This window comes from Anolis carolinensis, chromosome 4, assembly GCF_035594765.1.
Source record: "Anolis carolinensis isolate JA03-04 chromosome 4, rAnoCar3.1.pri, whole genome shotgun sequence".
Taxonomy (NCBI): Eukaryota; Metazoa; Chordata; class Lepidosauria; order Squamata; family Dactyloidae; genus Anolis; species Anolis carolinensis.
In genome coordinates this window covers 104,539,201-104,554,672 of record NC_085844.1, presented here as the reverse complement: position 1 = coordinate 104,554,672, position 15,472 = coordinate 104,539,201, and the positions used below count along the sequence as shown (strand labels likewise).

At 40.0% G+C, this 15,472-nt stretch overlaps 1 protein-coding gene across 7 annotated transcripts in view; it reads left to right on the top strand.

Annotated features, from left to right (window-relative positions):
- cdh18 (cadherin 18) overlaps window positions 1-15,472 on the top strand; it is an 854,880-nt gene that overhangs the window by 744,937 nt on the left and 94,471 nt on the right. For 6 of the 7 annotated variants that reach the window (XM_062977606.1, XM_008114216.3, XM_008114218.2 and 3 more), the window contains one exon: window positions 7,801-8,054. In XM_062977606.1, the coding sequence (XP_062833676.1) occupies window positions 7,801-8,054 (254 nt within the window). The remainder of the gene's footprint in view (window positions 1-7,800; window positions 8,055-15,472) is intronic. The other variant, XM_016994920.2, reaches the window with a different exon arrangement.

Below are 15,472 nucleotides of genomic sequence, written 5' to 3'. Positions count from 1 at the left end.
CAACAACTCCTCCGTACATGAGGCAGGGCATTGTGGGCAAGCATTCATATGCTGAGTTGTTTGTTCAGCTCCACAGTCACACAAGGTGGAGGATTCCTCCAGGTAGTGCCACCTTGCCAAGTTGTCTTTTGATCTGCCCACTCCACTTCTGAGTCTGTTCAGGGACTTCCAAGTTGCCCATTCCTGGTTTGCCCCTGGAGGAAGACCCTCGTGGGGGGCCATCCAGTTAGAATTGCCAGGTTTAGCTGCCCAGAGGGACACCCTTGCTGCTGCTGGAGGAACATCAAGAGGAGTGGTGGTTCTCATGAAGCCCTTCCTTGATTTGAGTCTGGTGGGAGGAGGCTGATAGTCATGCAGTGGGTGGCTTTCACAATGTTCGACCTTTTTTCTCTCACTGTTAGCAGCAACTTCCCGTCGCACGTCAGGAGGAGTAATGCCAGCTAATAATATACTGTGTCCAGGTTGGTTCATCAAGTGATCTGCTATGGCTGACTTCTCTGGTTGAGCTAGTCTGCAGTGCCTTTCATGTTCCTTGATACATGTTTGGACAATGCTGCATTTGGTGGTCCCTATGTAGACTTGTCCACAGCTTCATGGTGTGCAGTAGACTCCTGCAGAAGTGAGAAGATCCCTCTTGTCCTTTGCTGAACGTAGCATTTGTTGGATTTTCTTAGTCGGTCTGTAGATAGTTTGTAGGTTGTGTTTCTTCATCAGCTTGCCTATGCAGTCATTGGTTCCCTTGATGTATGGTAAGAACACTTCCTCTGGGTGAATCTTTGCCTTTGCTCTCATGGCTTGTTCTTGGCCTTAAGTTTGCAAGGCCATTAATGTTAATCAATGTGATTCATTACAACATTCACACTGGCTTCCAACAGACAAGAGATCTTTCTCCTACTCTGGACCTTCCACAGATATATAAACTTGCCTTGTTTTTCCAATATACCTCACAACCTCTGAGGACGCCTGCCATAGATGTGAGTGAAACGTCAGGAGACAATACTTCTGGAACATGGTCATACAACCTGGAAAACCACAACAATCCTGTGATTCCAGCCGTGAAAGCCTTTGACAACACAGCAAACAAAAAAACAACATTTCTTGTTTTCTAGGGGGGATAAAATGAGAAACAAATATTTTTGCTCTTCACCTTGAACTTCATTATCAAGGATTTTTTTCCTGCTGAACCTTTCTGAGCTAGGTACTTGAAATCTGGAGATAATGTATCAGAAGACTTCCCTATAACCCTTCCTTTTGGTGGTATGGGCATTGCTGTTGACACTATAGTCACAGAAAGTCTTCAGGTTTTGATAATTTGTCTAACTGTCAGCTAGTTCTACCTCTAGCATTTTGACCCTCATAAGAAATGCTAACCATTTCTCAATTACATCTATTCCTGTTTCCTTTCTCCCCTTATTTCTACCTTCATGCAACAACTGTTCTGAATTGACTCATATGGTTATTGATCTTTGCTGAATGATGCCTGCTCCAAACTTTATTTGTTAAATATGTCTTTCTGCCAAAAATTGCAATAAGGACAGTGGCCAACATCAATTCTAATTAAAATATAATTGAAACAGATTAAATGCATGGTTTTAACCAGATTAATAGAAAAAACAATCATCCCCTTTGATTAAGCATTCATCAATGTCAAACATCTGCCAGACTGGGACAGAGGGTCACCAGTTTAACCTCAGCCAGAAGGGAGTTTCAATCTGGAAGTGCAAATTAAAAACCAATAAACCATCTGAGACCATGAACAATGTGATCTCATCCTATGGATGCCAGTGTCACTTACCTGTAGATAATATTGCCTGTTAACATTTATTTCATAGGAAAATAGTTGGCCACCATATTCCAGTCTGAATCTATATGCTTACACTGATTGTTCTAAACCATGGAATTAAGTTTTGGGGTTACAGAATCCCTCAGAATAGTGGAATGACAACAACGGAGATTACTTGTCATCATACATAAGCCTCAGAATCTTTTTACAGATTTTGCGAGATATACTTCTAATACAATAAGTAAGAAATAATGATCACTGAAATCCTAGCTATACTGTCACATTTGTTCTGAAATAATGTCATTCATTAAATCAGAGGCATACATAAAGAAGCAAGATACAAAATGTGGAGTTAATAGGGGGCACATTTTATGAAGTACAAATAATCAGAATCTGAGAGGAGTGGGGGAAGCCTACGCAGAAATTTCATCCCATGGATAAGCAGGATATAAGCCCAAGGAAATAAACAAGTTATGCACGCCAGAACCAGAAGTTAGTCCACAGATGATCGATTGCTCTGCATGCATATCTCCATGTCCTTAGCAACAGGATTCAGAAGCCAGTGATTAGCTTTTAGATTTCCATGTTGAGGGGGTGTCACAAACCTCAAATACTGTAGAATTTCTACAAATCAAATGACAAACCAAATGTAACTTAATCCACCAAACACAGATTACGACCCAGCTGACTTGACAGTAGGCTCTATTGCTGAATCCGCAACACACATGAAAGAACCCCCTAATTTGTGTGATCTGATAGAACAGACCTTACAACTTATTTTTAATCATATAGAGGATCTTAAAAGGAAACTGGACTATGACTGTACATCCTTGGTAGTTAAGGACAACTTAGAACAACTGAATATCCGGGTGGGAGGGGTGGGGGAAACAAGGGTCTTGAGGGCGATTATTGTATGGCTATGCCTCCTACTGCCTACAGAGTCAACAATAGGGCGACTTGATCACCAGTATCCCAGCTAAGAACCCACCCACAAAAGCAAATTTATTTATTTACAGTATTTATATTCCGCCCTTCTCACCCCGAAGGGGACTCAGGGCGGATCACATTACACATATAAGGCAAACATTCAATGCCTTGACATAGAACAAAGACAGAAGACAAACGCAGGCTCCGAGCTGGCCTCGAACTCATGACCTCTTGGTCAGAGTGATTGGTCTCAGCTGGCTGCAGCTGGCTGCTCACCAGCTTGCACCACAGCCCGGGCGCAAATGCTACAACTGGATAGGCTGGCCATAGAGATAAACTGACTACAACAGCCTAGCAGTTGGATGATAATCTTTGCATCAGTGCAATTTTAAATTGCTTTATGTTTATATCTGATGTTTCATAGTTTTCATTGTTATATTTATAATGATAGGCCACTGTTTTAGCTGTGTAATGTACTGTTTTATTATTTGTGAGGCATTTATTTATTTGATGTGAGCCGCTTTGAGTTCCCTTAAGAGTGAGAAAAATGATATATAAATGCAATAAATAAATTACCTGTTACATCATTACAGTCAAATGAAACCAAATTGACCTAACAAACTAAACACTCAGAAAACTATGCTTCCCACTAAAACAAGTATAGAGTAGTCAAGAAGACCTATATCTGAAGTTGGATGGAGGGCAAAAATTCAAAATGATCCCTGATGTCACCAGCAGAGTCTAAACATCTCGTCGTCGTCTCACTCATTCAGTCGTTTTTGACTCGTCGTGACCTCATGGACCAGTCCATGCCAGAGCTCCCTGTCAGCCGTCACTGCCCTCAGTTCCTTCAAGGTCAAGCCAGTCACTTCAAGGATACCATCCATCCATCTCACCCTTGGTCGCCCTCTCTTCCTTTTTCATTCCATTTTCCCCAGCATCGTGATCTTTTCCAAGCTTTCCTGTCTCCTCATGATGTGGCCAAAATACTTCAACTTTGCCTCTAATATCCTTCCCTCCAGTGAGCAGTCGGGCATTATTTCCTGGAGGATGGACTGGTTGGATCTTCTTGTGGTCCAAGGCACACTCAGGATTTTCTATAGTCAAATTATATGACCTTGGAAATGTATGTACATACATACAGAGAAACTTGCAATTTTGCCTCAGCCACAAATGTGTTTAGGATCACTACTATTTATGCACATTCATAACATGTAAATCAATATAGTTTTATAGCAAAACCAAACATGCCACAATTGTTACCTATTTACATGTAGGAAATTGGAGAAAGAAAGCCGCAATGATTTGCTTGAAACTAATTAGATGGCTAAGCTCATATTTTAATTCAGGCTACCACGAACTGTAGCTGTAACTGAGCCAAGAGAAATCTAAAATTCTAGCCATGAATTCATCTTCTCATATCAACTCTTTATAATTTCAGAGGCATTGTGCCTTAGTCAGAGTGTTATCAATGTTAATTTTCCTTTTCAGTAATTAAAACTTTTCTTCACCTCATTCCTATAACATAGCTGAAGCATTGACGTATGAGATATCATTCTGAAATTATTTCTATTCCAACAGTGGAAGAGGGATATTCCTGAGGTAATTATCCTTTTTTGAGAATAAAGTATTTTAGGATAGCTATAGAGAATCTGAAAAAAATAGACTTAGTTAGTTGGTTTTAAAAAAATTAAGTGATGAGAAGATTTTAATCAGAAATTCCCAAGTCATCTTTTTAAACAGCTTGATTTGGCCCTAAAAAAATATACTTGCAAGTACACGTTACTTTTCTTAATTCTTTGTAATGATATTTATATTCAGTGTTGAATAATCATAGGATTCATAGGGCCAAGTCATAACAGATATGAGAACTAATAATCCATGAACATTTAGAATATTATAACAGATCAACAGATATGTTAAACAACATGCCCCGCATGTAGTTTAACATATACATGAAGCCACTGGAAGAGATCATCCGGAGTTTCGGAGTACAGTGTCATCTGTACGCAGATGATATCCAACTCTGTCACTCCTTCCCACTGTTACTAAGGAGGCTGTTCAGGTCCTGAACCGGTGTTTGGCAGCTGTGTTGGACTGGCTGAGGGTGAACAAATTGAAATTGAATCCAGACAAGACAGAGGTCTTCCTGGTCAGGGCCGGCCCAAGGCAATTTTCAAGTGTAAGCAAACAGAATTTTGGCGCCGCCCCCCAAACCAATCACTGAAAAATAAAAACATTGGATAAGCGAAAATATTGGATAATAAGGAGGGATTAAGGAAAAGCCTATTAAACATCAAATTACATTAAGATTTTACAAATTAAGCACCAAAATATCATGTTTACAACAAATTGACAGAAAAAGCAGTTCAATACATGGTAATGTTATGTAGGAATTACTATATTTGCGAATTTAGCACCAAACATTGAACTGGGATATAGAGCAGTGTGGACTCAGATAACGCAGTTCAAAGCAGATATTGTGGGTTATTCTGCTTTGAGATTCTGGGTTATATGGCTGTGTGGAAGAGCCCTAGGGGTCCTTAGAAATCCATAGGAATTAAAAGGCCACCGAAAGGGAATCAGACGAATGTAAAAAAACCTCTAAAATCAGGACAATAAATAAAGAACAACACTCTGAAAACAGGGGAAATCCAGACAGGAAACAATCAGGGCCAGCTAACACCTCCCAACTAAGGATGCCCCCAGGGAGGAAGCAACCAGGCTTTGAAGCTGCAAGGCCATTAAATGCTAATCAAGGTGGCCAGTGGCAAAATCCACACCTGTCTCCAACAGACAAGAGTTCTTCCTTTCTCCTACCCTGGACATCATAATAACAATAACGATAATAATAATAATAATAATAATAATAATAATAATAATAATAATAATAATAATAATAGAAGTCTTATACAGTATATTCAGGTCCATATATGTAACCTCACTTACCTCGATTCCAACAAACCTCACAACCTCTGAGGATGCCTGCCATAGGTGGGGTTAACCATCAGGAGAGAAAGCTTCTGGAACATGGCCAGGCAGCCTGGAGACCTGGCCTCGAGGAGGTGAAGGCAGGCCAGGCTGCGGGCAGCCTGCAGAGGCTGGCGCGAGGCCTCAGAGGCCAGCCAGGCTGTGGGCCTGGGAGGAGGAGACAGGGGTGCTCGCACACGCATGCACGCATGCGCACATGCAGGTGGGTGAAGGTGAGATGCACCCGGAGGGCTTGCCTCCTCCCAGTGGAGAGGGGGGGGGGAGACAAAAAGACAAAAAAGAAGCTGCTCATTAGGGGCACTTTGAGGTGCCTCAAGAGGTGCCTCAACTGTGCCCCCAGAGGATGGCGCCTTCGGCAACCACGTACTTCGCCTAATAGTTGAACCACCCCTGCTCCTGGTTAGTCGTAAGGCCAAACAGGGCATAAGGTTACAGCCTGTGTTGGATGGGGTTACACTCCCCCTGAAGACACAGGTTGGCAGCTTGGGAGTTCTCCTGGATTCATCACTGAACCTGGAACCCAGGTCTTGGCATTTGCACAACTAAGACTTGTGTGCCAGTTGTGCCCATACCTTGGGAACTCTGTCTTGGACACGGTGGTCCATGCTCTTGTCACATCCTTCTTGGATTACTACAACGTGCTCTATGTGGGGTTGCCTTTGAAGACGGCCCAGAAGCTTCAATTAGTACAACGGGTGGAGCCAGACTTATAACTAGAGCAGCATACAGGGAGCACTGGCTGCCAATATGCTACCAGGCCCAATTCAAAGTGCTGGTCTTGACCTACAAAGCCCTAAATGGTTCTGGTCCAACTTACCTGTCTGAATGTATCTCCTCCTATTAGCCTACGAGAACTTTAAGATAGTCTGGGGAGGCCCTGCTCTCGGTCCCACCTGCCTCGCAAGCGCGACTGGTGGGGATGAGAGACAGGGCTTTCTCTGTGGTGGCTCCTGTTTTACTGTTTAATGCCTAATTGTTTTTAATTGCTCTATGTTTTATTCTATTGTATTGTTGTTTATCGGCATTGAATCTTGCCAAATTTGTAAGCCGCCTTGGGTCCCCTCGGGTGAGAAAGGCGAGATAGAAATGACATAAATAAATAAATAAATAAGATTAATAGGGTTCATGCCTATTTAGAGGGGAATCCCTATATGTTTAATAAGACTTAATCCAAGTAAGCGTACATAGGATTAGACTTTATATTTGCTACTGTTTAAAGTGTCACAAGATTCTTAAGGTTCTATAACAGACAAACGTGCAAGTCCCCTGCTCTTTATAAATAATATGGTTAAACTAGGAAGATTACACAGCCTTAGCTGCCCCCCTAATGCCAAAGAGCAAAGTACACAAAGCAACAACACATACTTTTGAGTTACTTTAATAATTAAGACAAAACCATCTCTAGTTGCCCAGACTGGTAAAGGCAAACATTACTCTCTTGATAATTGGCTGGGGAAGTGAGAAGAAGTCACAGACGAGACAAAACTGCCCTTAAATTGTTTCAGCTTTGTTTGGCTAGACTTCCTTAGGCAGCATCACCAGCATGATCGGTACCTCTCTCCATTTGTAGGGCAGAAACAAGAGAACTCGGTTCCATTGCAACAACCGTAGCCATATTACTGTGTGCCTTTAGGTCATGATGACCTTAAGGCAAGCCTATCATAAAGTTTTCTGGGGCTGAGAGTGTGTGACTCACCCTAAACCATTAAGCAATTTTCATCACGTTTCAGACCCTGGTATGCAGAATCATAGTCCAATATTCAAATCATTACATCATACTATATGATATCTAACTACAACTTTGATGAGTTTTTTTATTATTATTTCAAGAAAACAGGTGCTATTATGTGCTTCACTTAGCCAGTTAGAAAAAAAGGAAGTGGCTAAACTGACTAAACCTACACTATATTATGAAATATAATATGAAATGAAGTGTACTCAAAGAAACTATGTTAATAGCTATCGAAACCAATATGTGAACACCTTTGAGCCTAGAAGACACTCATGGTGGTACAAATAAGGTGAAGAAAGAGTACATTTGTAAAATCACTCAAGGCCCCATTCACAGTGGTAATAGTACATTTCTTTTCTTCCCACAGCCACTCAACTATGAAAAAAAGAAATCCTATACTCTTAATATAGAAGGAGCAAATACCCACCTCGATTTCCGCTTCTCACATTTAGGACCTTTTAAAGATGTAACTATGTTGAAGATCATTGTTGGGGATGTGGATGAGGCTCCAGTGTTCACTCTGCCATCTTATATCATGGATGTTCATGAAAATGCCAGGATTGGAACTATTGTGGGAACAGTAACAGCACAGGATCCAGACAGTGCTAACAACTTAGTAAGGTATGGTGTTTTTTTCATATAATTTCATGGAACATTTAGCATGGCCATTGAATGTAAGAAGGGAAAAAATGTTTGCATATCACAAAGGAGAAGTATGGAAACCTGGCAAAATCTATTTTTAGAGATTTGATTTGCCTTCACATAGTTTATGAGAAGCAAAAAAAATCTGCTCACAGAAGATGGTGAGCTTTGCCATGGCCTTCTCAGAAAAAGAAGGTATTTTTTCCTAAAAAGAGTTTCCTGTATATTTCATAAAATTTGCAGTACAAGCAGTCCCCAAGTTACAAACAAGATAGGTTCTGTAGGTTTGTTCTTAAGTTAAATTTATATGTAAGTTGGAACAGGTACATTTCTTACATGTAACACCTGCCAAAGATGTATACCATATTTTTTAACATTTTTATTGGGTTTTATAAATCATAACAGTAGTACAGTAGAGTCTCACTTATCCAAGCCTCTGGATTATCCAAGCCATTTTTGTAGTCAATGTTTTCAATACGTTGTGATATTTTGGTGCTAAATTTGTAAATACAGTAATTACAACATAATATTACTGCGTATTGAACTACTTTTTCTGTCAAATTTGTTGTATAACATGATGTTTTGGTGCTTAATTTGTAAAATCATAACCTAATTTGATGTTTAATAGGCTTTTCCTTAATCCCTCCTTATTATCCAAGATATTCACTTATCCAAGCTTCTGCCAGCCGTTTAGCTTGGATAAGTCAACAGCAAGCTAGACTATTTAATGGTTGGGAGCTTACTCTGACCCAGGCTGGATTCGAACTCATGACCTCACGGTCAGTAGTGATTTATTGCAGCTGACTACTAACCAGCTGTGCCACAGCCCGGTCCCACCCCCATGGTGTTTGTTTGGCTGTCTGTGCCCCTGTTCAGGAGATTTCACCTCACTTTCTGTCCATGTGATCACTGGATTTTGAAAAATATTGTTTTGTTGTGGAAACAAGGATTGGTGACAAAGCTTCAGTTGAGACACCATAATAACTCTTTCAGGGGTGAATTTCCCCTCCTGAGGGGTATATTGCTCTCACTTCCTGTTGTATCACCCCCGTTCTCATGTGTAAGTCAGCTGTTTGTAACTCGAGGACTGCCTGTACTCAAAAAAGAGATAGATGTTATAGTATTGGTTATACAAACTAGAAAAACATGCATATGATTAGAGTAAATATAGGAAATTTTCCCAACAGTGATATAGAAAGCTGTTATCTGCTAGTCGTCCAAGTTGCTCCACACAATTCTGGGAAATGTAGTTCAGGGGAAAGCCTTTGGAATTCTCAGCTAGAGAGGTCCTCAACTTCCCTAAACTATATTTCCCAGAATGCTGCTGAAGCAGATAGGACGATTGGCCTCTGTTCTATAATGCTGATGGGGAAACGTCCCAAGATTTAAAGTCATCTAACAGAAAAATACATAATATTGATTTAAAAGAAAGTTGTCTGTTCTTACATTCAGTCTTCTGGAGCTATGTTTATGATGTGCACAAATTGCATAAAACATGATTGATATACTTTTGCATTTTGGTTTGTAGTTGACAATTCTTTCAGTTTCGTTATGTTAAAATAGTGTAAGTTAAGGAGCTATGAGTTTCTTTCACATTTACTGTTGCTACTCTCTTGTGATAAGTGTAAAGAGAAATCAATTATCCCTGCCTTACATTAAAGTTTGCAAAAAGATGTGACTGGGGAAATGTGCTTTAAAAACCTCACTGTGCTTCAAGGGTTATCGAAACTTAGGAAGTTGCTGTGCTTGATTGATATTAGTGATAAACTGGGCTTCAACAAAATTCAGGATGTCATCCAGCCAACCATGAAGCTTTCCATTCTGGCTCCCACCCAGTTTTCTATTTTTCCTTTTCAAGTGACAGTCAGCATTTGGCAGCTTTTGAGCAGTCACAGTTCTCTTAGACTAGTTCATTGGGAGCAGAAAGGTTACCCCCTTAAGGATTTTAAGAAGATTTGTTGTACTTCTGAAAGTCTTGGAATTCCCCTGAACTTGCTGGTTCTTCTGTCTTGTTTTCTCCATTGTTTTCCATCATTCTGACATTAACCAATGGAACTCACTATTTCAGGGAAAGATACAATTTCAGTTGAAAATATTGCAAAGTAAAGAAAAGGTCTGTAGTTCAATGGTAGAATGTATGCTTTGTTTTTGATAATTTCAGTTAAAAGAACATCTCTGTTAGGAGGAATGAAAAGTTTGTGTAATAGCAGACTGCATGGAACAAGTGGACTAATGATTAGATTTGTTATATTATCAGATTAGGATAGGGGCAAATGTTTGTGACTGCTGAATAGCAAGTGTTCATGCTGCTTATCACACAATGTTGTTTCAAAGCAGTGGCATTCCAGTTCTTCCCTGTTGTTTGGCCATACCTTTTAATTAATGGGGTAAACCCATGAATAAGCTCCTGAAAGCACTTCATTTCCAGTGTGGACAGTGGTGTGATAAACCACTGCTGCAGCAAAATTGAGAAAATCCACATGATTTTTGCGAATATCATCTGTCTCTGCTCCACTTCCCTCCAAAATATAGCCATTTCACTTCCAGCAAGCAGACAGAGTGGTGCATAGCCACTATTTCTCCTTCTTGCCCCATCACCCTCTTTTTTATTTCTTTATTTTATTTAAAGTACCTGCAAAATTTTGCAGTATGCTGGTGCTATTCTGTTTCTCATAACTGTATGAGCATTCCATTCATGGGGGATGTACTACTAAGACATCTTTGGAAAAGTTATTTTACTGATTATGTGTTCAGCTGTATTGATAAATGTGATATATTAAAAAATGCCTTTTGAAAATGGATGTACACCTTTAATGGGAGTATCTCAACAAATATTGTCACTGATCAGAACTCTCAAAATTCTGCTGGCGTTCAACAAGGTTTGGCACTGATACCTATATCACCCTCTGGTAGCATCGCCCCATGTTAACCGCTCCGAGTCCCTTCGGGGAGATGGTGGCGGGATAGAAAAAAAGTATTATTATTATTATTATTATTATTATTATTATTATTATTATTAGCATAAACTAATCAGTCTGGGAACTACAATATCCATATCCATATTTATTATGTCATCCATGGTTGTTATGATGGGGTGCATAGAGGGATTTATGTGTACATGGTAACTCCGAACTCTGTTACTGTACAACTACAAAATGATGCAATAATGAAAACATGAAATGGCAGACTCTCGCAATGCTGATCCAAATCCTGAAATTGTGCAGTTCTTCTAGGAAAACAAAAAACAAACAACAACAAAAGCACAGGCAAAGGGCAAAGGAGACCAAAGCATAGATTGGGAGGAGTGGTCTATGAAATGGTGAAGTAAGCACATAGTGCAATCTGTATTTATATATCTATATTAGGGGGGAATGTGCAGTAGGAAGAAAAGCTATTTGTTTTTTTCCAGCTTTCTGTGAGATGCTGGATGCTATTAGACCAGGCATGGGGAAACTAAGGCCTGCAAGCTGGATGTGGCCTCTTGGGCTCTTTCGGCCCCAGAGGCAGCCATGTGTCTTTTATTTTTTTATTTTTTTATGGTTGTTTTATGGTTTTATCCTGCTCCCACTCTCCCCTCCTTGTAATACAATTTATCCAGCAAACTACAGAAGTTACATTTGAATTGTAACACTCCTAGGCAGCGCAAACACTGGGAACCAACACGGAGGCCAGTAAACAATCTAATATCTTTATTAAAGCAATAAAAGTTTCAAACAAAAATAAGCAGAATAGATAGTCAAGCAATTGACCTTTTAGGAAAGATCAGAATTAGTCCAAAGAATGAAAGTTTTATGTCCAATATTAGAGTCCAAAGTCCAAAATCCAATAGCCGAAACACACTTATTGGAAGTTTGAGTGGGGAAAGAAGCAAAGTTCCTCAGGAAAGTACTTGAAGTAATAGTCCAAAACAAGGTTTCAAGGCAAGGCTAAAGCTGTTCATGATGGATCTGAAACGCAGTCCAAACTTGGCAAGGGACAAGACACAACACACGTCTACTTGAGAGTAAGTGTGCCAGCAGGCCGCTTGGAAGCTCAGGATCAAGAGACGATGTATTCTTCAATCAGAAGTTCAGTTGACACCGCAACAGAGATTCTCTGCACAGAACTTTTATTGAAGTCCAAGAGCTTCCCCCAAGCAGGTGCGTGACTCCCCAAATCTTCCCAAGAGAAACGAGCTGCTAACAACGAGGCGCCAGATGCCTGCCTCCCCAATTCTTCCCAAGAGAACAGGCTTAGCCACAATCTCCTCGCTCTGCTAATCTCACACTTCTCCTTAAACTTTGCCTTCGAGAGCGATCTGTTTGGAAAGTAGCCCTTCTATCAAATTCTAAACTCTCCGGAGATCCGGGAAGAGCCGGCAACATCTCAAGGGCATTCCTAATTGACTCTGGCTCGGTAATGTCAACAGAAGACATCTGGAAAGGGATTGAATCTTGCTGAGGTGGGAAAAACCCCACTTCTCTTCAGTTTGATCAGCAATGGCTGCGGGATCAGGGGCCAAAGGTGCCTGTGACATCACATGAATCTCAATTTTATTTTTTTCCAGTCCACATCTTAGCACGTTCCTAACTGGTTCCCACATCTACTTGATTATTGCAACCTTTTCAATTTTATCTATATTGTTCCATTTGCAATTTGTTACTTCCACATTTAAAATATTAACTATACACTTATACTGGAGAATGATTGAAGGAGAAATCAATAGAATTTTAAGTCTACAAATAGTAATAGTTAATAGAAATGTACTACATGCAAGGATGACAGGAGTGAAGAATATACAGAAAGAAAAAATGACTGACAAATTAATAGCGTGTGCACAAATTGCTTCAGTGAGGGGTGGGGAAAATAAAACTGGTATAAGAGGCAGCAGAGCTGGTCCAACAATGAGGTGAATTAAGCAGTTGCTTGGGGCGCAAAACATACGGGGGCGCAGTCAGGACTGCTTTTTTCTGTTGATTTGTTGTAAAAAATGATGTTTTGGTGCTTAATTTGTAAAATTTTAATGTAATTTGATGTTTAATAGGCTTTTCCTTAATTACTCCTTATTATCCAACATTTTTGCTTATCCAACGCTTTTATTTTTCAGTTATTGGTTGGGGGGGGCACCAAAATTCTGTTTGCCTACACTTGAAAAATACCTAGGGCCGGCTCTGAGAGGCAGCCATGTGTCACACCCTCCTCTCGTCATGAGGATGTAGTGGCCCACCATGTCCTCCTGCTGATAGAAGGGCTCTCTCAGTCACATGCAGTTGTGCAGAGCTTCCCTGAGAACCCTCTGCAGCCACATGTCAAGCCCTCCTCTCAGCAGTAGGACACGGGGGACCGTTGCACACTCTTGAAAGAGGAGGGCCCTGCAGATTCACACTGCTTTGCAGGGCTCTCTTGAGAGCCCTGGGTAGCCACATCTGAAACCCTCCCCCCTCTCTGCCCATTCCAACTTCCCCCCAGCCTTTCTCCTGGCACAAATCCTTTTCTTCCTGCTGCCCAACTTCCTCCCATCCACCCCGCCCTGCCCCACAATGCGGCTCCAATGTGAAAAAGTTTGCTCATGCCTGCATTAGACCATGGTGTGGTAATATTCCCAGACCAGGCAGTCCCGAAATTACAAGCATCCAAGTTACTTATGATTCCTAATTAGAAACATGGGTGAGACAACAGGAAGTGAGAAGAATCTATCCCTCAAAAGGAAAATTCACTCCTGGGGGAGTGATCATGAAGAAAAAGGTGCCTCTACTGAAGTTTTATCACCTATCCTTGCTTCTACAACAACTTTTTTTTTCAAAATCCAGTTGTCACAGGGTGAGAAAGTGAGGTGAAATCATCTGAACAGGGGCACAGGCAGCAGAACAAACACCACAGGGATGTTAAGATTTCTCTATGCTATCCAAAACTAAAAGAAAGTAAAATTTACAACATGTACCTGGTTTGACTTACATACAAATTCAACTTAATTACAAACCTACAGAACCTATCTTGTTCATAACCTGGGGACTGCCTGTATATGGCAAATACTTACCTTATACCAGTTAACAACAAAGCAGAGACTCAATCTGTTTTTCCACAGCATATGACATTCTGCACTAACTGAATGGTATATTGTATTGCTTTTTGCTAATGCACTATGCTATGCTTCAAGTTAGATTTTAATAGGTAGTATATTGATGTATGCTGAGACATATTCAGTTATACATATTGCACAAAAGATTCTCTGGAGTACAATTGACATGAGAAACAAACAAACTAGCTTGACATTCCTTTGAACTCTAAGAAGCAACCTGGAAATATTAGTTTATTAGCATATTGTTTGCTATTGGAGTGAATGGAAAAGAAATGTTTGTAAGTGTAGGGTGCATGTGCGCATGTATGTGAGAGGACGGATACAATTTTTTGCTACTTCATCCTTGTGTATGAGAAGAAATAATGTCTGCAACGTTTTTCACAACTATGGTTCTAGGATTTCCTATGTAATCATCTGCATAACAAAATGACTTTTTTTCAATGCAGGTTTGAAACTTCATTAAATGGTCAGTGTAGATGTGCCCAGAGTCATCTATGTATCTCTAAAATAGCATCTTGAATAGTTTTCTTAACATTTAGACTAAAACCTAGTATACATTCACCACTTTACTGACAGTGCAAGCCACTTGCAATTGCTAAAGTTTATTCCTTTAGCAGAAAAATTAAATCTAGCATTATGCTTGTGGTATGTAACACATTTTCAATATAATTGAGTGTTTAAGGAGCAGGAAAGCTTTTTTGTCTATTAAAAATAACAATAAAGATTGCATTGCTGTCTCGAAGAGTGTGAATTTTGATGGTAAACAAACAATCTGCAAGGTAGGATTAGTGTTAAACTTTTCAACAAAAAGAACATAAATCTTACATGGATTTGTGCCACACAACCATAATCCTTTTTATTATGAAATTGTTATGAATCCTTGTTTAGTGGTGTGAGGAAGATAAAACAGATGCATTTGTAATTGCAATGGCATATTTGTGAAGGAAGAGAAAGATATATTGGTTCTGTGTTTGGCATTATCAACACCTCAATGATTAGAATGTAATATAGAATTTATGCTGTTGTGAATTCACAGAACATTTCCATTGCACATGAGTCTGAAGCATTTAGTTTCAAACAGTACCCACTATTACTGATTGTCAATTTATAACATAGCTGAAGAGTGATGTGTATATTTTTTCTTTGATTGAAGTAGGAAAGTGACACATTGTTCTAAGAAATATTAGTGGCATTAGTGATAGTGATGTTTTGGTTTGGCTCAGAAAAAATACTTCTCTGTTTTTTAACTGCAAGTCTAACTAGTGGCCAACAAGACCAAGGGCCAGCCAAACTGACATCAGGGACCAATCTGCATGGACTACATACCCCAATTTGGACC